Here is a 24,240-nt window from a genome sequence, read left to right as displayed (position 1 = left end):
GGGTGTGATGGTCACAACCCTTTAGGAATTAGGGGGGGGGGTAAAAAAAGATTTAAGAAATTATCAATTTTCCCCCCAAAAAAAATGGGGGGTCACAATTTATTTTGCTAATTCTTTGTATATAGTCTGAAAACAGATTTACTCAGTATTGTGCAACAGCACAGTGTATTGCACAAAAGCAAGAAATCTTCAATTGAATATAAATTCAAATCATATAACCAATTTCAAGTTCTATGACTACATTTATTCTGTGTCAGAAACCTATAATGTGTCAAATTTTTAATTACAATCCAAATTCAGACCTGTATCAAGCTTGAATATTGTGTCCATTTTTGCCCCAACTGCTCAGGGTTGGACCTCTGCAGTCATATCCAGCTGCGCTCGACGAAGCACATTTTTATACGACCGCAAAATTTGGTGGTCGTATATTGGTATGACGTTGGCGTCATCGTCGTCCGAAGACACATTAGTTTTTTCGCACAATAACTTTAGTTTAAGTGAATAGATCTCTATGAAATTTTACCATAAGGTTCAATACCACAAAAGGAAGGTTGGGATTGATTTTGGGGGTTATGGTACCAACAGTTAAGGAATTAGGGCCAAAAAGGGGCCAAAAATAAGCATTTTTGTAACTTCCAGACAATAACTTGTGTGAAAGTGTATGGATCTCTCTGACATTGTACCACAAGGTTCCATATCACAAAGGGAATGCTGGGATTGATTTGGGGGTAATTGCCTCAAAATTTTAGGAATTGGGGGCCAAAAAACAAGTATTTTTCTAGTTTCATGACAATAACTTGTGTGTAAGTGTTTGGATATTTCTGAAATTGTACTACAAGGTTCCATATCACAAAGAGAAAGCTGGAATTGAGTTTGGGGGTAATTGCCCAAAACGTTTAGGAATTGGGGGCCAAAAAGGGGCCAAAAATAAGCATTTTTCTAGTTTCCAGACAATAACTTGTGTTCAAGTGTATGGATCTCTCTGAAATTGTACTGCAAGGTACCATACCACAAAGGGAAGGCTGGGATTGATGATGGGGGTAATTGCCTCAATATTTTAGGAATTAGGGGCCAAAAAGGGGCAAAAAACAAGCATTTTTCTAGTTTCAGGACAATTACTTGTGTGTAAGTGTATAGATCTTTCTGAAATTGTACTACAAGGTTCCATATCATAAAGGGAAAGCTAGGTGTGAGTTTTGGGGTAATTGCCTTAAACGTTTAGGAATTTGGGGCCAAAAAGGGGCCAAAAAACACATTTTTCTAGTTTCCAAACAATAACTTGTGTTCAAGTGTATGGATCTCTCTGAAATTGTACTGCAAGGTACCATACCACAAAGGGAAGGCTGGGATTGAGTTTGGGGTGATGAATCATAAAAGGGTTCAAAAAATTTGGGGGGGGGGGGATTTTTTTTTTTTTTCCTTTTTTTTTTTTTTTTAAATTTTCTATTTTAAGTTGGTTATTTCTGATTTATATTTAAAAGCAAACAATAATGATATGGTAGGAGATACACACCAAACAGGATGTGTAAATTATTATATAATAAGTATTGTGCAATAGCAAGAAATTTTCAATTGCACAGTATTGCACAATAGCAAGAAATCTTCAATTGCTCAGTATTGCGCAATAGCAAGAAATCTTCAATTGCACAGTATTGCGCAATAGCAGGAAATATCCAATAGCACAATATTGCGCAATAGCAAGAAATTGTCAATTGTACAGTATTGCGCAATAGCAAGAAATATTCAATTGCACAGTATTGTGCAAAAGAAGATACTTTGTATAAATTGCTTATTTCTTGACCAATTTCAATGGGGTTTTATTCTTGAATTCTTGGGGTTCTTTAATATGCTGAATCTAACCGTGTATTAAGTTTTTGGATTTTGGGCCCCGTTTTTAAATTGGTCCACATTGAGGTCATAATGGTCCAGAATTAAACTTTGTTTGATTTCATCAAAAATTGAATTATTGGGGTTCTTTGATATGCCGAATCTAACCGTGTATTTAGATTCTTAATTTTTGGTTCCTTTTTCAAATTGGTCTACATTAAGGTCCAAAGGGTCCAAAATTAAACTTTGTTTGATTTTAACAAAAATTTTATTCTTAGGGTTCTTTGATATGCTGAATCTAAACATGTATTTATATTTTTGATTATGGGCCAAGTTTTCAAGTTGGTCCAAATCGGGGTCCAAAATTAAACTTTGTTTGATTTCAACAAAAATTGAATATATGGGGTTCGTTGATATGCTGAATATAACCATGTATTTAGATTTTTGATTTTTGGGCCCCGTTATCAACTTTGTCCACATTGAGGTCAAAAGGGTCCAACATTAAACTTTGTTTGATTTCATCAAAAATTGAATTCTTGGGGTTCTTTGATATGCTGAATCTAACCATGTATTTAGATTTTGGATATTGGACCATAATAGGTGAATGTCCAATTTAAAATTTTTAAGTTCTTAGACCACATTCATTCTGTGTCAGAAACCTATGCTGTGTCAAATATTTAATCACAATCCAAATTCAGAGCTGTATCAAGCTTGAATGTTGTGTCCATAACAAAATTTAATTCTTAGGGTTCTTTGATTGTTGAGATGTTGTTCTTGCTAATTTTTTACTTAATTTTTCACGTTTTTCTGGAAAATGTTCCCCTTGTTTTCATGAAAGTTTGTTGCAAATAATTTACTACATTAATTACTTGATGTTATCAATTTATCAGGTACAAGATAAATTTGTACTCCATTTGAATGATGAAGAAGCTGTACACTACATGCAAAATTTGATTGAAATCAGTGTAACTGCTATGATGGCTGCTGTGTTTGAGAATCTGCATAAAATGGCCCAGGTAGGTACAATGAAACTGAATAATAAAAGTTTAACGAGTATCAAACTTAAAGTAATTTTTTCGTAGTTATATATATGATTGAATGTTATCCCTAAATAACACATTGTGTTTATACGGAATATGATATGAACGGCAACAAAAAATGCCTTGTGATCAAAAAGATTCTTAATGCAACAGTAAAATGTAGATTTGTATACCTTCTTTGTGATCAAAAAGGTACTTTTAATAGTCATCAAAACCTAAAGTTATTATGTATTTAGCATTTATTCATTCCATCTCTTAAGTTCAGAATAATTACATCTGGACCACACAAAAGAGGACATCTGGGGCAATATGCGTAATTGCTTTTCCATAGGCGGTAATGGTAATGTTTTCCTCTGTAGCACAGTCCATATCGTAAACCTGGATATGCATGATGGCTCATTTTGAAGCTGAGACATTTTCACATTTGTGGTTAAAGTTTCGGGGTACGAAGTGTGATTCATTTTTCCATAGATTAGCACACCCCGAAAATCCTTTCGTGATGCGGCTCCTGGTGGTAAAAAATCTCTTTTTTCACTCAATAAGTTCTTTGAAAATTTAATACTTTGCATACATTTAATAACTCCATAGTTTTTACACATTTATTCTATGGTCCTCTACTTTTCAAATCAACACACATGGTTAAGCTCAGTCACTTGTTAAAAATAGAAACATGTCCAATATCACTACGCAGAGATTTATTGTTTACGCACAACTTCTATGTTCCTCAAGTTGAGGCGCATTAGGGATATTGACCCATCTACTAGCTGCGGATTCATTAATTTCATGGTTAACTACCATTTTTGCTCCAACATGAGTCATGATCATGTCCAATGTGTCCTAAAGATAAGAAAATTAGTCCATGCAATAGTCAAAGTAATTGATAATTTTAATGAGCAGTAAATACAATCAGATCATCATAAAAATAAAAAAGCTTTTAAAGTTCCAGTTGTTACCTATCCATTATGACATAAAAATGTTGTAAAGCAAAACAAATTTGACTCAATGACATAGGCTACAAGAACACTAGAAATTAATCAATATGCGTGTGGTCTGTTAAAAACAGATATTATATTATTTCACTGTTCCTATGAGTAGACTTTATCAATTCACCACATGACACATTACGGCATTGCTGGCATTTTGTGATACACTCACAATGAGAAATAATTATGGCCTATATTTATTATACCCCTTGTTATAGATATTTTGAAGTTGGCCCATTTATCTGTAAGTCAGTCCATCAGTCATTTTGGTTACTAAAATTGACAGAAATTTGTGCAGGAAAATGGTTTTCGTATATATATGATTGCATTCTTTCTTGACCATTTGGTCACATATAATGAGAGGAAAAATCATATTGATTTTTTGGTCCATGTCTAAGATCAAAGAAAAAGTCAAGGTTAATAATAATAGACCAAAATTTGTACAGGAAAGTGGTTTCCAGATTCTTACCAAATGACTTATATCTCAATTGCAAACCTTCTAGACTATTTGGTCACCTATCCCGATTAAGACCACTACATTGCAGGTCAAGGTCAAGGTCAAGGTCATAGGTATTAAAAATAGACTAAAATTCGTACAGAAGAGTTTCCAGATGATAAATCAAACTTTTTTTTTGTATTGCAACCTTATTTGGAAATATGGTCATTTATAATGATAGATCAATAATAGATTAACCTATTAGATTTTGAAGTCACTATGTCTAATGTCAAGGTCTTAATAACTAAAATATATTTTTACTAGAAAATATTACAGTATGACAAATCATATTAAAAATGTAAATAGAAACACGTATGCCAGGTATGCCAGCAGTTTACTATAAACTCTTTCCTTTTATATCTAGGGTAGTTGGGTTTGGTATGTAAACTTGATCACTAAATGTCTTTAATTCTGAATTCAAATAATACATTTGTTTTATTCATGCAAGACATGAAACAAAATAATGATTGCAAAAACATCAAAGATAAATATCATAATTAATCTATTTCATAATAACTTTTATTTTATTTTTCAGTATTGGAGGAAATGAACCAGCAGGTTCTATGCAAGAACTTTAATTAAGAGAAGAACTTCATCAGTTTGCAATAACCAAACACATCAAGATTTTTGTTCTATTCATGAAGACATATAATTTTTGTTCTATGACTGATGCATATATCCATAAAGACAATTATACAAACTATTTCAATGTCAAATTATTCATGGGTAATGATTAATTTAATTTACTTTATTTGTTTCTCGTTTTGATGTGCAATATTTTATAATTTAATGCTATTTCATATATTAAACTATCATGTCTCTAATATATTATTATTATCAATGTCATAGCTTATCAGTCCAAAAAGGAAAGAACTGTATACTGTAAACCAACTAATTATCGCGAGCGATTTATTTTCGTGACTTTCGCAAGTAGAAAAATAACGCGAATATAAATCGTCACGAACATGTCAAACTTGGATCTTTCCTTATTTAACTACATCAAGTAAATTTAAATCGCTGCAAAGTGGACTAGAAATGGCTTAACGCTAAATAAAGTATCCGCGAAAATAAGTTGGTTTACAGTATCATGATTGTTTTTCGTTTATTGTTTTGTACATGAATCAAGCTGTTAGTTTTCTCGTTTGAATAGTTGTATATTTTTACTTTGGGGCCTTTTATACTTACTATGCGATATGGGTTTTGCTCATTGTTGAAAGCTATACAGTGACCTATAGTTGTTAACTTCTATGTCATTTGGTCTCTGGTGAAGAGTTGTCTCATTGGCAATTATATCACATCTTATTATTTTTATATGACCTTCACTCGGCATTTTTGTAGTATTTTTTTAAAGCTGCTTCTCTAAAATCAGTGGACCAACATAAAACAAACTTGGCCTATATCATCTAAGATGGGTCTTCAACAATTATTTCTGGTGACCCTTTCCACAAACCAACATTACTACTGTTATTGAAAATAAAACAAGAATAAAATCAACCAAAAAAGGAAAACAACAAAAATATTGAACTCCAAGGAAAATTCAAAACGGAAAGTCCCTTAGCAATTGGCAAAATCAAAAGCTCAAACACATCAAAAGAATGGAAAACAACTGTCATATTCCTGACTTGGTACAGGCATTTCCTTATGTAGGAAATGGTGGATTAAACCTGGTTTTATAGCTAGCTAAACATCTCACTTGTATTACAGTCGCATATAATTCCATTATATTGACAACAATGTGTGAACATAACCAAGAGATATATTAATTGGAATAAATGTCAAAAAACAGGATTGCAGCAGTCAACATTGTCTTATAACCTTAATCACTATAAAACAAACAAATATGTCAACAAAGAAAATCAAAATCGCATAAAGACAAAGCACATAAGCAAAAATGAATGACAAGAATACCAAAAATGACCATAGCACAACACAATGGCGGGATTTATAAGTACCAAGCCATGCCAAAAGGATATTACCAAAAATTGACTCTTATTTATGTTGTAATGTAACACTACTGTTTCAGGTTAGGGTGAAGGTTGGCGCCTGTTAAAACGTTTAAACCCGCTGCATTTGTATGCACCTGTCCTAAGTCAGGAGCCTGTTCAGTGGTTGTCGTTTGTTGATGTGGTTCATAAGTGTTTCTCGTTTCTCGTTTTTTTTATATAGATTAGACCGTTGGTTTTCTAGTTTGAATTGTTTTACACTAGTCATTTTGGGGCCCTTTATAGCTTGCTGTTCGGTGTGAGACAAGGCTCCGTGTTGAAAGCCATATTTTGACCTATAACTGTTTACTTTTTACACATTATGACTTGGATGGAGAGTTGTCTCATGGGCACTCATAGCACATCTTCTTATTTCTATAGACAGTAAAGGTTAATAATTTACAAAGACAAATAAAAGAACACTATAACACGCAATTAGGATAATAAACAATGTCAGTACCTAGAATCTATACTTCAAGACCATAATGTATTATTTGTAAAGTTGATGAAACGGAATATTTATCAACAAGGTCTTGGTATCGTCCAATGAACTTTTTTTTAGAAAAAGGACGAGACGTTCTTTGACATAACTCTTGGTCATCAACTTTCTGCTCAGACACTGGTGACGTTTTGTAAAGTCTGAGTAGCAGCTGCAAGCTCTTGAATACCGAATGAGTTGTGAAATGTATATCCCATATGCAGATGACAACGACGAGGGTTTTTTTTAACGACCTTGACTACCCATGAGAGTCTTGCACGGTCGAAGTTGGTATAAACAGTCATAGAAAATTGTAAAAATTGTAATAAAGGACCAAATGCTAACCCGGATTTGTTTTTATCTCTTTCGATATATGAGTTTCGAACAGCGGTATACTACTGTTGCCTTTATTTACATGAAATGATATTTTTGGGATTCTCTTAAACTGTGGCAGATGACCCAACTGCCAGCAAACATGAGCTCCACCTTTTCAAAAATAAAATAGTTGATTAAAAGTGGCCAATAATTCAATAGTTAAAAAGTAATCATTCATGCAAGCCTGTGAATATAGTCATATAAATAGCTGATTTTAGACTATATTAGTGTAGTAAGAAGTTGCTGATTGACTGTGATTTCCTTTTGACTTATATAATGTAACAGATGAAGTATGAGTTGACAAATACAACCAATGGACTTATAAACTTTCATGAACATGGCAGTTTTAATGTGGACAAAGAGCTGCTTGTCCTTCCGGAGGATCAAAGATCCCTCGGTGTATTGTTATGATTATTGATATATTATTATTAACTTGCCTGAAACGAATGTCTCAGAATGCAAGCCATAGGAATATAAAACAGTGTAAACTGTTTGTATAAAGCTTTATCATTGGTAAATAAGAAGACCATGTTATTCTTTATCCATTTGATGTAGCATATGTTCGTTGTCTTTTCCTTATGTTCAGCGACTGGATAGATTAAAACTCCTTAGGATTTTGAGTTTGTATATATTTGGTCTATGATATCTTTGTACGATGTTCATATGTTTACATGTATATGAACATAAGGACATTTCTTATGATTTCCATTTAGACATCTACTCACCAAAGACCTAAGGACAATGATACGAACAGCTGTGAGCATAACCAGTGCCATATACATGTAGTATGCTATGCATGTCCATAATACAGGATTGTCTTGACTTTGAAGTAATTTTATGGCTTTGTGATATACACTATTTTTTCTGGATATGAGAGTTTCTTGCTTTCGGTGACCAATTAATTACTGTGTGTCTAGGGAACACTGAAAACTTTATGTTTATTTGACAGGGTTCACCGATGAACAGGATATTTTCTTGAATAAGTCAGTTTCTCAAGTCCCGTAAGTAATAGATGTACAACGCTTTGTCCATGCAATTGTTGTAAATTGTACATCCCTAACTGACAGGGTTTATTTAACCTTGGACTCTTTTTCATGGTTCCTCTATCAACGTAAAGTTTTCCTAATAAGTAATTTTCTCGAATACTATAGATTACAAGGAAGTTGTATTTGGTCCATTTATTCATTGTGAAAGGAACATGTCTGTTTGCTAGAGTATCCTTCTATTTTGTTGATAATTGATCAAATTTGAGTTTTCATGATAATTTGTCTTACTCAAGTAATTTAAGAAATGATTCAGTTATATTTGACCTATAAAATTATTGAGAAAAGGTGTACATTATAAAAATAAAGGAATTTGATATGATGGCCATTAGGACAACTATTAACCAGTGACCAAATACCGTGAATGTAAGTAACTCTAGGTCATCCCATGGACTTTAACAATGACTTAAAACCATACTGTATATAAAAATAAGGAGATGTGGTATGATTGCCAATGAGACAACTAACCACCAAAGTTCAAGTGAAGTTGACGTAAGCAATTATAGGCAACCGTACGGCCTTCAACAAAGAGAAAAACCCATACCGTATGGTCGGCTATAAAAGGCCCCGACATGAAAAATATGAAACAATTCAATTGAGAAAACTAACGGCCTAATTTATAACAAACCAATTAACGAAAAAAAAAATATGACAGACATGAACCAACGACAACCACTGAACTACAGGCTCCTGACTTGGGACAGGCACATAAAGAATGTGGCGGGGTTAAACATGTTTGTGAGCGCTCAACCCTTCCCCTAACCTGGGACAGTGGTGTAACAGTACACATTAAGAACAAACCATAAAAATCAGTTGAAAAAGGCTTAACTCATCAGATGGATACAAATAGAAATACATCTAGCAATAACACAGAGTGGACGTGGACGGGTACTTCTACATCCCAAAAACGAAAAGACACTAAGTACAGATCTGAGAGTACTCGCATTTACTGACAGCTAAAAAATACCCCGACATAAAAAGAGTGAATTCAAATGAGAAAACCAACGATCTTATTTATGACGTAAACGAAAAACAGGTATGCCAGACAGCAACCAATGACAACAAATGCCTCACTGTCGCCTGACTTAGTACAGGCACATAAAAAATGTGGCAAGGTTGAAGATGCGAGCGCTCAACCCTTCTAATAAGGGACACTAATTTAACAGCACAACAAAAGAACAAAATGTAAATATCATGTCCACAAAACAATATTTATCTGACCTTGACCTCGGTTTTCTGGTTCATAGATCAATGTTAAGTTTATCGGATTTTATCAGATTCTGAAGTATAATAAGAAGTATATAGAATTACTATACTGGTAGCTCAAGTTACACAACACTTATATATCCCTCTTTATACCAGCTTGTACCACTACTAAATAATCTGTTTTTCTAACAAGTTCACATACTCCCATTAACAAATTTATTATTTAATATTGCAATTATGTCCATCGTACATAGAAGTTCGATATTCCATTCATTTAAACATATTCTGATGAAATCTTAGAAAAAGTCATTTTTAATTTTAATTCACATAGTAATTATTTGTTTTGGTGTAGTTTTGATTTTTCTTTTTAGCTACACTTTCACATCATCTGTTAAAAAATAAACTTGGTAAACAAATTGAATTAGCTTTTGATAATTCAGGTCTTGATTTCATCTTTTGAAGTAATCACATGTCTTTCTTTAGATATAAAAATCTTTGTTCGTGGACATGATCAGACATGATTTTATATTTCTTGCTTATTTTTGTTAGCTATTATTATCAGATCATCAAATTTTCGGAATTCCTATGGGAACTAACTGTGTGACTTATAGCAAACACTTCTTTTCGTTTTCTCCCCTGCAAAAAACATCAGACAGAAAATAAAAGAAATTCTAACATTTTTTCTTTAACCCCGTCAGCATTTTAGGTCAAGTCTGGGATGAATGGTTTTTACATATACTATATTTGTTGTATTGATTGATTTCAGGCGTTCGTGTTCATCTGGCAGCTTTCTCCTGACCATCTCATTTTCATAGTTCAACGTAAAGTTTGTGGTGCGGTTTGTTTTTCAGATACTGTATGCAATAGGTTTTCCATATTAGGGATACGGTTTGATTGTAAGTTGTCCGACTTCACTAATTAACTTGACTGGTAAAATTTGTATTCTTAGCTCATAAGCTGGGTTGGGAATTGACATGTTTTCCTGTTGATAACCGACCTGTATTAGATAAAGAACTAAACAGAATGATATGATGATGGTATATGTCAACAGAGTGACATTCCTTATAGAAAGAGAATGTAATAATTTTATATTAGCCAAATGGTTTTATTGGTAAGTCTTCTTATAGTTCAAACTATAGATCATTCCATTCCTGAAAATATGACTTAATTATAATTTTCTCCTTACTCAACGTCTTAAGCACATATCTAATACAGTATTGCATTCAAACACTCTCAAATACCTTTTCAGATGGACCTGATAAGTTGAGTATTTCTTGAAAGACCATTTGGTTGTAATATTACATCCCCAAAACTAAATCTTATATGAACAGATCTTGTGGCTGCCGATATTTCAAATGAAGTACATTTTTTTAAGTGGTACACTTATATAGCACCTTGTTTAGATTTAAATATTTACATATTTTAAAAAAACACTTCGAATATTCCACTTTTGGTCAGTTTTTTCATCTTATTTTGATAATGATAAAATCACCACCTACCTTAACCATTTTTATATCTTGGTAAACATATGTTTAACTTTTTTTGAGTTATTCGTTCTGTCCACAGTTGCTGGGATGTTTGCCAATGAAAATATCATGAAAACCTTTAAGAAATTTGTAGTTTTATTTTGTGTTATAAATTTTTCATTTTGAGAACATTCTAGTGACTTTTTTCCAGATATTGACAGTAAAATCTCTTATGGTAATCTTCATACCAAATTTAGAGAAAAACAGGATGTATTTCCTCTCCTCTTTTAAGCGGACCTCTGTGGTAGAGAGTTCTAAGCAGTTGATCAATAAACCCTTTTCAGCAAGGTGCATTTAACTCTGATTTTAATTGACTAGGATTTCGAGTTTTCCTACCAAACGGTCGCCATACTCCAGCTTCCTCCAAATAAAATTTGCTGTCTTGATGTAGCCAAGTTTGCTGAAAGTAGCGTTAAACACCAACTAATCAATCAATCAGGCTATCAATCCTATTGTAAATTTTGATAATACTTTCCTTGATGTTGATGATCCAATGGCTTCCCCTTATGCACTATGCAATTCTTAGTTTGTTTGTTATATGCCCATTTGAAGTGATGTTTCTGATTCAAAGAACTAAATATTTTCATCATAAATTGGGAAAATAACTTTTAAAAGATTTTGATTCTATCTGAAGAAATTTGATTAAAAGTTGTAATGCACACATATCTTTTTTCCCAATAAATATGGAGACACTTTATTTTTCTATTACTATAGAAATATTGTTTGAATTCAGGCAATTTTTATCAATATTCAGATTTCAGAACCAATTATTGGGATTAACACCCTTACTCCTTTTGATGATATTTTGTGAATTCAATATTAAAACTTCATGAATTGAGTATTTTTAGCCACTGAGACAAGGTCTTTTTTGCCAGGTATGTTTCTGTGAAATGTGAAAATGACGAATCAACTGCTAAAGAACAGAGAGTTAATGAAATGTATTTATGTATCATGAAAAGATTTAGCCAGGCTTTAGTTAAGGTAAGTAATGGGTATAAAAAATGAACAACACAGGATCTCGAACTAAATGTCATTTATTTCAAGATGTTATGCATACAGAGTACATCGTTTGATTTGTCCAGCAAAATTCTCCTACAGTTTTCAGGCTAGAACCTTTATATATATAACTGTGGATTCATTATTATTAGTGGAATACCAATTTCTTATGGATTTCATGGTTACAGATGAACCACAAATTTAAATGTTCATCTAATAACAAATTTTTGAAATGCTCATATGCAGACATTGGCAAAACCACAACATCAAATATACACAAAAAAGAAAGTTCTCCACGAAAATTGGTACCCAAGAAAAATAGTATGCAGGATGTTAATATATATACTGAGGGTGTTATATTAGAAGTTTGATTTTCTTTAAATTTTACACAAATGGCAAGCAACAAGCTGATTTACTTAGTAATTATTATGCCCTTCCCCTTTAAATTGGTAAAACTTTAGTTTGAAAGGTATAAGAGCTAAATTGTCTTACATTATAAAATAAATCATAACTGTGGTAGGTCATCAAATGTTTCTCACAGACACAACCATTTAAAGTTGTACTTTAACATCTCTGTTTCCTAAATCTAATGTTTGTCTAGTTATTCTTTATACAGTCTTTTTGAAGCAGATTTAGTAACCTTTTTAGCACTTTAGCACCTTTGTGTCTAATTTGTGATTGGTATGTGTCATTATATTTTATTGATTCATCACTACTTGATTCAAGTTGCTTTGTCAAAATGCTATTCTCTTACGGCTGTGGCTTGAATCTTTTTCCCTCATGATGAGATATTTCTCGCACCACACTTAATTTGGTTAATTTGGTTGACCTATCTTGCAATGTGATATGAAATTGCAACCCTGAACAGTAGGGACACAACATTCAAGCTCGATACAGCTCTGAATTTGGATTGTGATTAAATATTTGACACAGCATAGGTTACTGACACAGAATGAATGTCTAAGAACTGAAAAATTTGAAATTTGAGAGTTCTAGTTATTTTTATACTAATGAAACATTTACCTATTATGGTCCAATATCCAAAATCTAAATACATGGTTAGGTTCAGCATATCAAAGAACCCTTAAGAATTCAATTTTTGGTGAAATCAAACAAATTTGATATTGGGCTCTTTGCACCTCAGTGTGGACCAAATACATGTTTAGATTCAGCATATCAAAGAACCCGAACAATTCAATTTTTATTAAAATCAAACTTAGTTTAATTTTGGACCCTTTGGACCTTAATGTGGACCAAATTGTAAACGGGGCCTAAAATTAAAAATCTAAATACTTGGTTTTATTTAGCATATCAAAGAACCCAAAGGATTCAATTTTTGTTGAAATCAAAAAAAGGTTTAATATTGGACCCTAAGGACCTAAATGTGGACTAATTTTAAAACACGGCTCAAAATCCAAAATCAATATACACTGTTAGATTCAGCATATTAAAGAACCCAAGAATTGTAAACTTTGAATTAAACCCCATTGAAATTGGTCAAGAAAATAAGCAATTTATTCAAAGTATTAGAAAAGTATTGTTTTTGGCCCCTTATTCCTAAATGGTTAGGGCCATTACCCCCAAAATCAATCCAAACCTTTCTTTTTTGGTATGGAACCTTGTGGTACAATTTCATAGAGATCCATAAACTTCCCTGGTATTGTTCGGAAACCAGAAAATCCTGATTTATTGGCCCCTTATTCCTTAATGGTTTGGCAATAACCCCCAAAATCAATCCAAACCTTCCTTTTGAGATATGAAACCTTGTGGTACAATTTCAATGAGATCCATACACTTATACACAAGTCATTGTCCTGAGACATTATTGTTTTTGGCCTCTTTTTAGCCCTTATTCCTAAACAGTTTGGACAAATTAAACCCCCAAAATCTATCCCAACCTTCCTTTTGTGGTATGGAACGTAGACGATGACATCACCATGCCATTATATGGATCGTATAAAAATCCATTCTCACTTGTTATGAAACCTTTTAGAATCATTATATTTTACAGACATAAAACTATACTTTCTTATTAATGTTATGCTCACTTCCACCAAATTATTTTTGGAATGATGAAAAGAAAGTTCAAATTGAATGACATTAAACACAATGGGATAAATGAAGGTTAACATGATGCTGAAGCATTGACTATTTCAAAGCTGTAATTTAATGCAATAATAATGAATAAGACATTTGAAGAATCTCCTTTTTAATCAAAAAGGAATATCTTACTTATTAATAATTGAATGCTTCTTTTTGTAAATTTATTGGGGTGTAAAAGCGTTGACTGAAGTACATTTTGTATGAAGCACGGAAGCAAGTTTTTCTTTTATTTACCTGTGCACTTTATTGTGGAAGCTCGTGTCATCATGAATGTTACATTTCATTTCTTTTTTTGAATGGCGGTTAATTTCAGAATGGCGCGAAATTGCTGTTAGCCAATCAATATGGATATGAAACTCTTTAAACATGGAAAAATTTACAAAACTTGTATATTAATTATGTATCCTGCAAACAAAGTATAATGGGAGGATATATAGGAATCTTCCTGTCTGTTCATCCATCCGTCCATCCCTCCATTGAATTGTCCTTTTGTCTGTCTGGCTGTTTGTCTGTATGTCAATGTGTCTTGTAAATGCAACTCCTCCTACACAACTAGAAACTTTACACAGTTGCAGAATGCTTCCTGAAAGTGTCATCAAAAGAAAAAAATCGCAGTTAAACATGTTAAAGAGGGGTTAATTGAATTTGAAGGGTAGAGGATATTATTTTATGAGTTCACCCGGAGTTCTAGTTATTTTTAGTGTAATGAAAAGCACACTTTAGAAATATAAAAATACTCAGATATCTGAGTTTTAAAAGAAGAACTTAATAACAAGAAATGAAAAGGAATTTCTTTTTGTTATACATGTATGAACCTCATTTGTCAGAAGTTGTTTCAAATTGCTTATACTAAATATTATAGAGTGATCAGTAATACAACGATGAAACATGAAATAATTCACGTTATGTTTATATTTCAGGGTGGCCAGGAATGTCGTTTAAAGAGAGCTACTCTGGCGAGACAACAAATGTTTATAGAAAGATTAGTCAGCATGGTAAAGGCTGTGACAAGAGAAAGTGGGAACAGGAAGAAAAAGTAAATTGTTTTTCTCAGTGTAAAATTTTTATTAAAAACACAAGATAGTCAGGGAAACTTTATAAAATTTTTCACTTTGATTTTTATACACCTGTTTATGGGACATATTATGGTATACTGTTGTCTTTCTGTCCATCTGTCCGTCATCAACACGTCGGACAATAACTCAAAAACGCTTTCACCAATTTTCATGAAACTTTGGTGAATTGGTGATATCTATTGACGTAAGCTCCATTTCAATTTTTATGAATTTCAGATTAAACATTTCTGAGTTATTATGAGATTTTATTTATAAAAAATGAGGGATTTTCCTGTTTTCTGATTATACTCAAAAATGCTTTGAACAATTTTCATTAAACTTTAGTGAATTGTTAATTATTGACATAAGTTCCCTTTCAATTTTTAGAAAATTCCTGGTTTTACGTTTTGGAGTATAGGGACTTTATTCATGAAAAAAGGGGGATCTTCCCGTTTTCAGACAATAACTCATAAATTGCTTTGAGCAGTTTTCATGAAACTTTGGTGAGTTGTTTATATCTATTGAAATAAGTTCCCTTTAGTTTTTATAAATTTCTTATATGACATTGCGGAGTTATGGAACTTTATTTGTTGAAAAATCGTTGAAAAATGTCCATTTTTTAGAGATTTTTTTTATCCGAAATCAAGGCCACATAATAAGTTAAAGTTCATATAGTCTTAATAGTGCCAAATTGTTCATGTTTTGTGTCAATGGGTACCACTGTGTGTGCATGTCTATTTTTGGGGGCTGGAAGGGTTCTATTTGAGCAGTGCTCACAGTATTTCTTGTTGATCATATATATTCATTGAAAACATAAAGCTGAGCTAAAAAACAACGGATGTATCATTCTCTCATGGAGCAGATTATTATTATATTTTTGATCTGAATCAAAAATATCAAAGCATGGCTGTACACATATTTGTATTGTGAGGGGTATGATGTTGTGTGATTTGCTCACAGTGAGTTTTAACTCTACACAAATTTTCAGCTGAAGAAACAATTCACGAATTTAAAAAAAATGTATATAATTAAATGAACCAGCAGTATTTATTAATTTGAATGAACAGTGTTAACTGAAATTATTTCATAACTGTTTTTGACAGTTTCAACATATATACATGTACTAACATTTTAGATTGAAAGACTTCGAGCCTTACTGCAAGACCCAGAGGTAACGAAAATAAACTTTGCCAGTTTTGACGACTTACCTCTACCGTTAGATCCGAATGTTAAAGTCAATGGTATTTGTGTTGAAAAGGCTACATTATTAAAGGTGAGAAAGTATTTAAACTTGCGCTCCTAGATAAGGGATATGTATAATCTAAATGTGTATAACAGAGTTGTGAAGGTATACTGGGTGTCCAATGCTCTTCAACTTCATACTTTATTTGTCCTTTTTAATATTTTTGATGTGAGCGTCACTGATGAGTCTTTTCATTAACACATGATTTTTCCACGGAAGGAATTTTTAGCTTACTCTAAGATGTAAGCACTGGTCCATTTTCGAAGTATACATATGGTAACATCTAAACACCTTTTTTTGGTCAACTTTTGTTTTGTTTTGTTGCTGTCTCATTTACTTTTTCCCCACATACTATCATTCCTTTAGCTTCAATTGTTATGTTGAACAATGCTGAAAAGCTTTCAATATGATCCAAGTACAAAATTTAATGTGTTACTGAGATCAGGAGATATATATAATTACTTGTCTAACTAATGTGGATTCATTATTATTCTCTGAATTCGTTGGAATAGGTGAACCACAATTTAAATTTTCAGCGAATTAAAAGTTTTATATATGCTGGTATGCAGAATTTGTCAAAATCATGAAATCAAATATGCACGAAAATGCAACTTTTCCTCAATCCACTAAAATTGATACACTCGAAAATAAATGATTCCACAGTATAAACAATGTTTTAAAGAGTGTGCTGATGCCATGTAGACTGACTTTTAAAACAAGTACAGGGGGGGGGGGGGTGAATAAGTAACGAGGTTTAAACATGGTGATGATTTACGTCAGGATCAACTGATACTACAGATAATAACTCTGATGGATAAGGTCAGTTATACCTGGATAATTGCATTTTTGTAGTGATTTAAATATAGTACCTTACTGATTTTGTCTTGTTTTGTGCCATTAGAACCTTGTATTACCTAATTGCTGATATTCAACCTTGATATTGTCTACAACTAAAGAAAATTTATATGAAAATTGAAAGATGGCCATATTAAAGCATTTTGCAAGAAATACTGTATGTAGACTCAAGGGTCTCTACAGCAGTTACATCTATCTGGAAATCAGGTAAGCTTCAATATTTTGTAAAAACAATAGATTTGAGGATAAAAATCCAGCAATCTTGAAAACATAAAAGAAAACATGTATTTAGCATAAACATATCAACATTCTGAAATCTGTCAAATTCCTAAAAAATTATAAATTATGTTTGACTCGTACTATTGTACTTTCAATTCTTGCAATACCATAATAAAACACATCTACCTTAATGATTTTAATTAGATATACTTTCTTTGTTCTTGTTCTACTAACTGTGAAGTCCTGTATATGTAATATACTATGATATTGTACAGACTTAATATTGTCTAGAACAAATAGTGATTTAAAAAGGGCTAATACTGGTGCTGCAATGAGGAACCTAGTAAACGAGAAAACCAAATTTATGTTTACATGTTTACTGAATGACTTTGTCATCATTCTTAAAACTTTCTTACTGGTATTCAAATTCAGTTAACAGAGTTAAGATAAAGGATGAATAGTATATAGTTAGTTATCCTCTCACAAGACCTCTCACATTCACCCTAAACTTGCAGTAACTAGTTCATTGGGATGAAAATTTAGGAAATATTGTTACTCAATTTTTTAATCCTAGAATAAATCAGCATTCGTTAAACACTGTTATTAATGAGTTCCCACCTAGAATGATCAGTTTCTTTTGTACCAGATTATAATTTATTCCAGGAAACCCTTCTTGTGTTCTCAATCCCTTTGTAGTAACTTCTTTATATTTCTCTCCATCAGATGACACATGTAGTACTGATCTATCCCCACATATCACATACACACTGCCATCTTGTAGAATGGTCATATCACAGGGCTTTGATGGTAACTTTACTTTGGAAATCTTGTTATTAGAGTGACTGTAATGGTACAGGTAATAACTACTAACATTTCCGTAAAATATACCATCACCAGAACCACACAGTCTGAAAAGAGAGTTACCTTCAGTAACAATGGTCTTCTCCACTTTCTCTGTCTGAGGATCTATGATCAACAATCTTCTTTTACAGCCTACTACTAACTTGTTGTTTATAGTTGTGATGCCAAAGCATGGTAGAGATATTTTTATTGATTTCACTTTCTGTGTATTGTGTATGTCCCATATGTCTACCCTGTGACAGATAGGCTGTGTAACAGCTACTGTAGAGTTGTTGACAACAGTAATATCCCACGGCCAACTCTGTAGTGGTATTTTACCAACATTTGAACCATCTGTATTATAAATCTCAACTGAATAATTTGCAAATTGTATATAGGCCACATGTTTATCATCTATTATCACAGCTTTGTTTAATGGATGGCTTGTACTGGTAGATAATGTAGTAAATTGATGAATTTGATAGAAGATATCTTGTCCTAGTTTGTAGGATTTTCTTTCTTGTCCTATATACACGAAATTAATGAAAATGTTTTAAATAATATAGTAGGAAGGGAAATTCATAAATTAGCTAGGATATAGATATGGTTTTTTGAAATATTTGTAATTTAAAAACAAAGGAGTAGGTCCAATAAGACCCCTTTATGGCCCCAAAATATAGCAGTTTTACAAAATTTTTAAAATGTAAACTTAGATCTATTAATTGGAAAGAAGAATACTTCTGCTACATAAATATGGGCTATTTTTGACTATACAATGCACATATATCAGGTACTGGCATCATTAAGTCATGATAAATTACTGAAATCTTCACAATTTTAGCATTTGAGTCAAATCTTAGACGGTTTCCGTCTTAAATGGAAGTGGCCGCATTTGTGTTCATTCTTAATATTTAAATGTAAGTTGTATTTGATGATAATACATAACATATATAACGGTTGAGAGTGAACACGGATGCGGCCACTTTAATTTTTGACAAAAACCATCTTAAAAGTGACATATTATGGCATATTTGATAGATTTTTCATATTTAAGCTTGAATTTGAGCGCCTTTAATGACTAATTCAGTTCAAATCTTTCGCATAAACTAATTTAATCGACTGAAGTAGACAATTAAGTGTTTAAAAAGTGTCCAAAATCTTTCATCACATGAATCTGAAATTTGAGGCAAAAATCAGCCCTTACCGGACCTACTCCTTTAAATAAAATGAATAGATCAAACTTTAACCATAATAATTCACACTTGAAGATCAGTTAAAGAATTTATTGCACAGCAACATCATTTGTATAATTCAACTACATATACAGTGTAAACCGAATTTGTATCATTAAATTTGTATAGTTCTAATATTTTGTAGATGTACTTTGAACACTTTTTGATTTTGAAATAAACTTTGTTTTTCCATGTTATTGATATTTTAATAAACAATATGTCATTTCTTTGTCTGAAATTGTGTAAACTTTAAAGAATAATGTAAAAGCTTCAAAATCATGTTATATTTAATTAATTTTATGATATTATATCATATATGTAAATAAAGATATGTGTGACAACCCTTACTTTGGATATCAAGATTTTCTCTTTGACATGTACAAGTTACTCCTTTTTCAGCATAGTAGAGAAGTTTCTGAAAACCAAATGACAAAAACATTTATTAAGCAGAAAAGTTGCATTGAAATCTAAAGCCAATTGAACTATTTACTTCTTATACATGTGATTTTTATACTAATACTATAATGTAATATTATAAACTGTCATATCACGCCATTCCAGAGTTATGGAACTTTGACTGTCAGATAAAAGACATTTTTTAAATTGTCTTGCACTGGCTATAGTATGCTTGGATAAAATTACTACAAACTTAACACTTGTTGGGATTGGTTGATGAACTCTTTTGATTTTGAAAAATTCTGGTTTGTCATTCCAGAGTTATGGAACTTTTAACAGTCATAATTGACACAATACATATATGCCTTAGGGTATCCTCATGCATGTTTTTCTACAGAGCCATTTTAATTGATTCCGATTAAATGTCTTCTAAATTAAATATCACATTTTATTTTTGAAACAATTTCAATATGCACAATAAAGGAGTACCATGCGCTCTTGGCACAGCTGAATTTTTCTAATGTGTGTGTTTATTTGATTATTTTGTATTTCTTTCTTTGTTATGTTTCAATGTATATCATGAGAGACTCAGGGAAGATTAGTTTTATAGCTTACAGTGTTACCCTTTTGAATAAAGAATTATTATTATTATAGTATTATTATCATTATTAATATTAATATTATTATCTGAAAAAAAGTTTAAAAAAAGTTCTGCTTTCAGATGTTCATCGCTTTTAAACGGTTGTAGTATGTTTATATTACCACCAGCCCAATAGCCAGGACTTAGATACAGGCATGAAAATACCAATATTTTTTTAAACAAATTTTCTGTTATAAAATATAGGAATCATTTTAAATTTAGCAATGTATCTTCCTCATACATACCGATGGTTCATTGCCCTGTTTTGGCTTACTTTTGGTGCAATTTGGATTTACCAGCTCTTCAACTTTTGTATTAGATTTTGAAAATCACTGAAGAGTCATTAATTGTCAAAATGCATATTCAGTGCAATTAAATTGGTATCATAATGGTAAATATCATATCTAAAGGGGTAAAGTCAGTAAAACCAAAATACTCTTATGTTGTTGGTTTGTTATCTTTATTATCACTTGTCAGAATTGTGGGCCTCCTATGTTCTTCAACTTTGTACCTTATTTGACCTTTTAACTTTTTTGAGTCTTTTGTAGACAAAACATGCATCTGGCATACAAAATTATAAGCCTGGTATCCATGGTGAGTCTTTTTGTCAATGAACATGGAGATAGGTGTCACATAAATATATGAGCAAGAAATATCAAGCACAGACAAGAACCTGTAACAATTTATTGAGCTTGATATTTGCATGTTCATACCTGCCAACATTTCAAAATGCCCATGGCGGTTTAATGTGCAAGATGGCTCTTATAGTCCTACAAAACCTTTAAGGGGGCCTTCAAATGTATTTTAATAATGTTTATTTGCTTCTTCATACTTTTACAATCCTATAGCCATATTAAAATTGATTGTTTTGTTTTGAATTGTGTACAAAATTGCTTTTTCAAAATTTCCATTTGGAAGCTTTCATGGGGGAAATCCCCCACAATTAGTGACAGTTAGCAGGTATGCATGTTATCTATATTTGTGGATCCAAAAACCATTCGAAAATAAAGTTTATATATTTTATTAACCAAAAATGATGAAAACCATGACATCATGATTACATTTATTTAAAATTATATCCCCAGTCTAAAAGTGAGATATATAGCAATCACCTTGTATGTCCATTCACCCTTTAATTTATTCAACACATTTTTTTGTCACATTTTCTGTTTGCTGATTGTTTGAATTTTTCAATTTGTTGAATGAACTTAAAATTTTTCTCAAAAGCTACTTAGCAGAATAACTTAATATTTGGTCAGCAGTTCAATTGTGATGATGAGTTGTAACGTGTGTGCACTTTTCGGATCAGATTTGTCAATTACCATGTTCATGTTTTCTGGTGCTTAGAATTATGAGTGGTAGTAATACAACACCTGAATTCTTGTTGAAGCGGATTTTATAGTATCTCAACTTACAAGTAAACATCAACGGAAATTTTGTATAACAGGTTCATTTTTGGAAAGTTTGCAATAGCAAAAACTTTCCTTAGGCATCGGCCTCAAACCGGAAGTGACAGACTATCTTACTTTAGGATGTGTGTTCTACTCCTAGATAATGTAGTACTGGTTTTTGACAACTAATTCTAGGAAGATGCTTTTGAAATTTTGAGTTACTTCTATTTTGATTAGCTTACAGTTTGAATTAAAATGTATTGAAATTTCATCGATAATTCAAATAATTCAACTTCATTTTGAAAATGGCTATCACAAACACTACTTCGCGGATCTGCGCTGCGCAGAAACTAAAATCAATACACATCTACACGAGACAGCAGTTTCTACGTTATGCGGTATTCCCCAGACATGCGTGAGATCCATATCAACGGGAGTATTATAATCCCGGTTTCAGGGGTTTCCTCCCGTCCTCCGGTTGAAGAGAAAATAAATACCGTGTTTAAAATATTTCATGAATGAACATTTTTCGACGCTTACTACGATTTTTACAATGTTTATTAAAGACGTAAAAGCCCGAGTGAATCAAAAGTATCCCGGTATCTCATCTCGGCCCACAACAAACTCGGACTATAATGGACTCGGCCTATTACATAATCGGAATCAGAAAATCGGACTATAACAAAATTCGTAATTATACTACTTGCTATCAAGTCTCCCAAACAAAGTATGGAGACTTATTGTTTTGCTCAGTTCTTATCATTTTTCTTCTTGAGGTCTATTTAGGGGTATTTTGAGGGGCCAACAGAACGGAGGGATTTACTATAGAACCCTATGGGATTTATTTTTTTAAAATTTTCAAATGACTATAACTTATAGTGATAGACACACGTGGTTTTCAGTAATGATCACAGGATCATAAAACAAATCAAATATAACGGGAGTCCCTCTGGATCAGCCCCACCCCCTCCTATTTGAGAACAGCCCCATCCCTAAACCATATATATTTGTGTATGGGACAATAAAACAAGTCCCTGGGTGTCACCCCCACCCCATCTTGTTATGAGAACTTGTAAACAGTCAAGATCCCCAACCCGAAACCATATATATTCTTGTACGGGACAATGAAACAAATCAAATGAAATAAAAGGCGAGTCCCCTAGGGTCACTCCCACCCCCTTCCTGTTTAAGAACTTGTAAACGGTTGAGATCCCCACCCATAAACCATATATATTCTTTTATGGGACAATAAAACAAATCAAATGAAATATAGAGGAAGTCCACAGGGGTCACCCCACCCCTCTTCTTTTTGAAAACTTGTGAACGGTCGAGATCCCCACCCCCCTTCTTTTTGAAAACTTGTAAACGGTCGAGATCCCCACCCCTAAACCATATATATTCTTGTATGGGAAAACAAAACCAGCCAAATGAAATATAGGGGGAGTCCCTGGGTGTCACCCCCACCCCATCCTGTTTTGAGAACTTGTAAACGGTCAAGATCCCCACCCCGAAACCATATATATTCTTGTACAGGATAATAAAACAAATCAAATGAAATAAAAGGCGAGTCCCCTGGTGTCACTCCCACCCCCTTCCTGTTTAAAACTTGTAAACGGTCGAGATCACCACCCATAAACCATATATATTCTTGTATGGGACAATAAAACAAATCAAATGAAATATAGAGGAACTTCACAGGGGTCACCCCACCACCTTCTTTTTGAAAACTTGTAAACAGTTGAGATCCCCACCACCCTTCTTTTTGAAAACTTGTAAACGGTCGAGATAACCACCCCTAAACCATATATATTCTTGTATGGGAAAACATAACCAGTGAAATGAAATATAGGGGGAGTCCTTGGGTGTCACTCCCACCCCATCCTGTTTTGAGAACTTTTAAACGGTCAAGATCCCCACCCCGAAACCATATATATTCTTGTACGGGACAATGAAACAAATCAAATGAAATAAAAGGCGAGTCCCCTGGGGTCACTCCTACCCCCTTCCTGTTTAAGAACTTGTAAACGGTCGAGATCACCACCCATAAACCATATATATTCTTGTATGGGACAATAAAAAAAATCATATGAAATATAGAGGAAGTCCACAGGGGTCAGCCCACCCCTCTTCTTTTTGAAAACTTGTAAACGGTCGAGATCCCAACCCCTAAACCATATATATTCTTGTATGGAAAAAAAACAAGTCAAATGAAATATAGGGGGAGTCCTGGGTGTCACCCCCACCCCATCCTGTTTTGAGAATTTTTAAACCGTCAAGATCCCCACACCGAAACCATATATATTCTTGTACGGGA

The 24,240-nt window shown here is 32.7% G+C and overlaps 2 protein-coding genes across 6 annotated transcripts in view; one reads left to right on the top strand and one right to left on the bottom strand.

Annotated features, from left to right (window-relative positions):
* LOC127734602 (phosphatidylinositol 3-kinase catalytic subunit type 3-like) overlaps positions 1-5,170 on the top strand; it is a 123,842-nt gene extending 118,672 nt beyond the window's left edge. For 2 of the 4 annotated variants that reach the window (XM_052244558.1, XM_052244561.1), the window contains exons 22-23: positions 2,718-2,843; positions 4,882-5,170. In XM_052244558.1, coding sequence (XP_052100518.1) covers positions 2,718-2,843; positions 4,882-4,896 — 141 coding nt within the window. In that variant the 3' untranslated portion in view covers positions 4,897-5,170. The remainder of the gene's footprint in view (positions 1-2,717; positions 2,844-4,881) is intronic. The other 2 variants (XM_052244560.1, XM_052244559.1) reach the window with 2 other exon arrangements.
* LOC127734608 (uncharacterized) overlaps positions 1-24,240 on the bottom strand; it is a 120,788-nt gene that overhangs the window by 90,191 nt on the left and 6,357 nt on the right. Inside the window, exons 4-5 of one of the 2 annotated variants that reach the window (XM_052244570.1) lie at positions 19,848-19,914; positions 17,480-18,792 (exon numbers count right to left, since the gene is read on the bottom strand). The exons of the other annotated variant lie outside the window; for it this stretch is intronic. Coding sequence (XP_052100530.1) covers positions 18,008-18,792; positions 19,848-19,914 — 852 coding nt within the window. The 3' untranslated portion in view covers positions 17,480-18,007. Of the gene's footprint in view, positions 1-17,479; positions 18,793-19,847; positions 19,915-24,240 lie in introns of those variants that run through there. 2 annotated transcript variants of the gene reach the window in all.

Source organism: Mytilus californianus, unplaced genomic scaffold, assembly GCF_021869535.1.
Source record: "Mytilus californianus isolate M0D057914Y unplaced genomic scaffold, xbMytCali1.0.p SCAF_3, whole genome shotgun sequence".
Lineage (NCBI taxonomy): Eukaryota > Metazoa > Mollusca > Bivalvia > Mytilida > Mytilidae > Mytilus > Mytilus californianus.
This window is presented reverse-complemented; position numbering and strand designations above follow the sequence as displayed.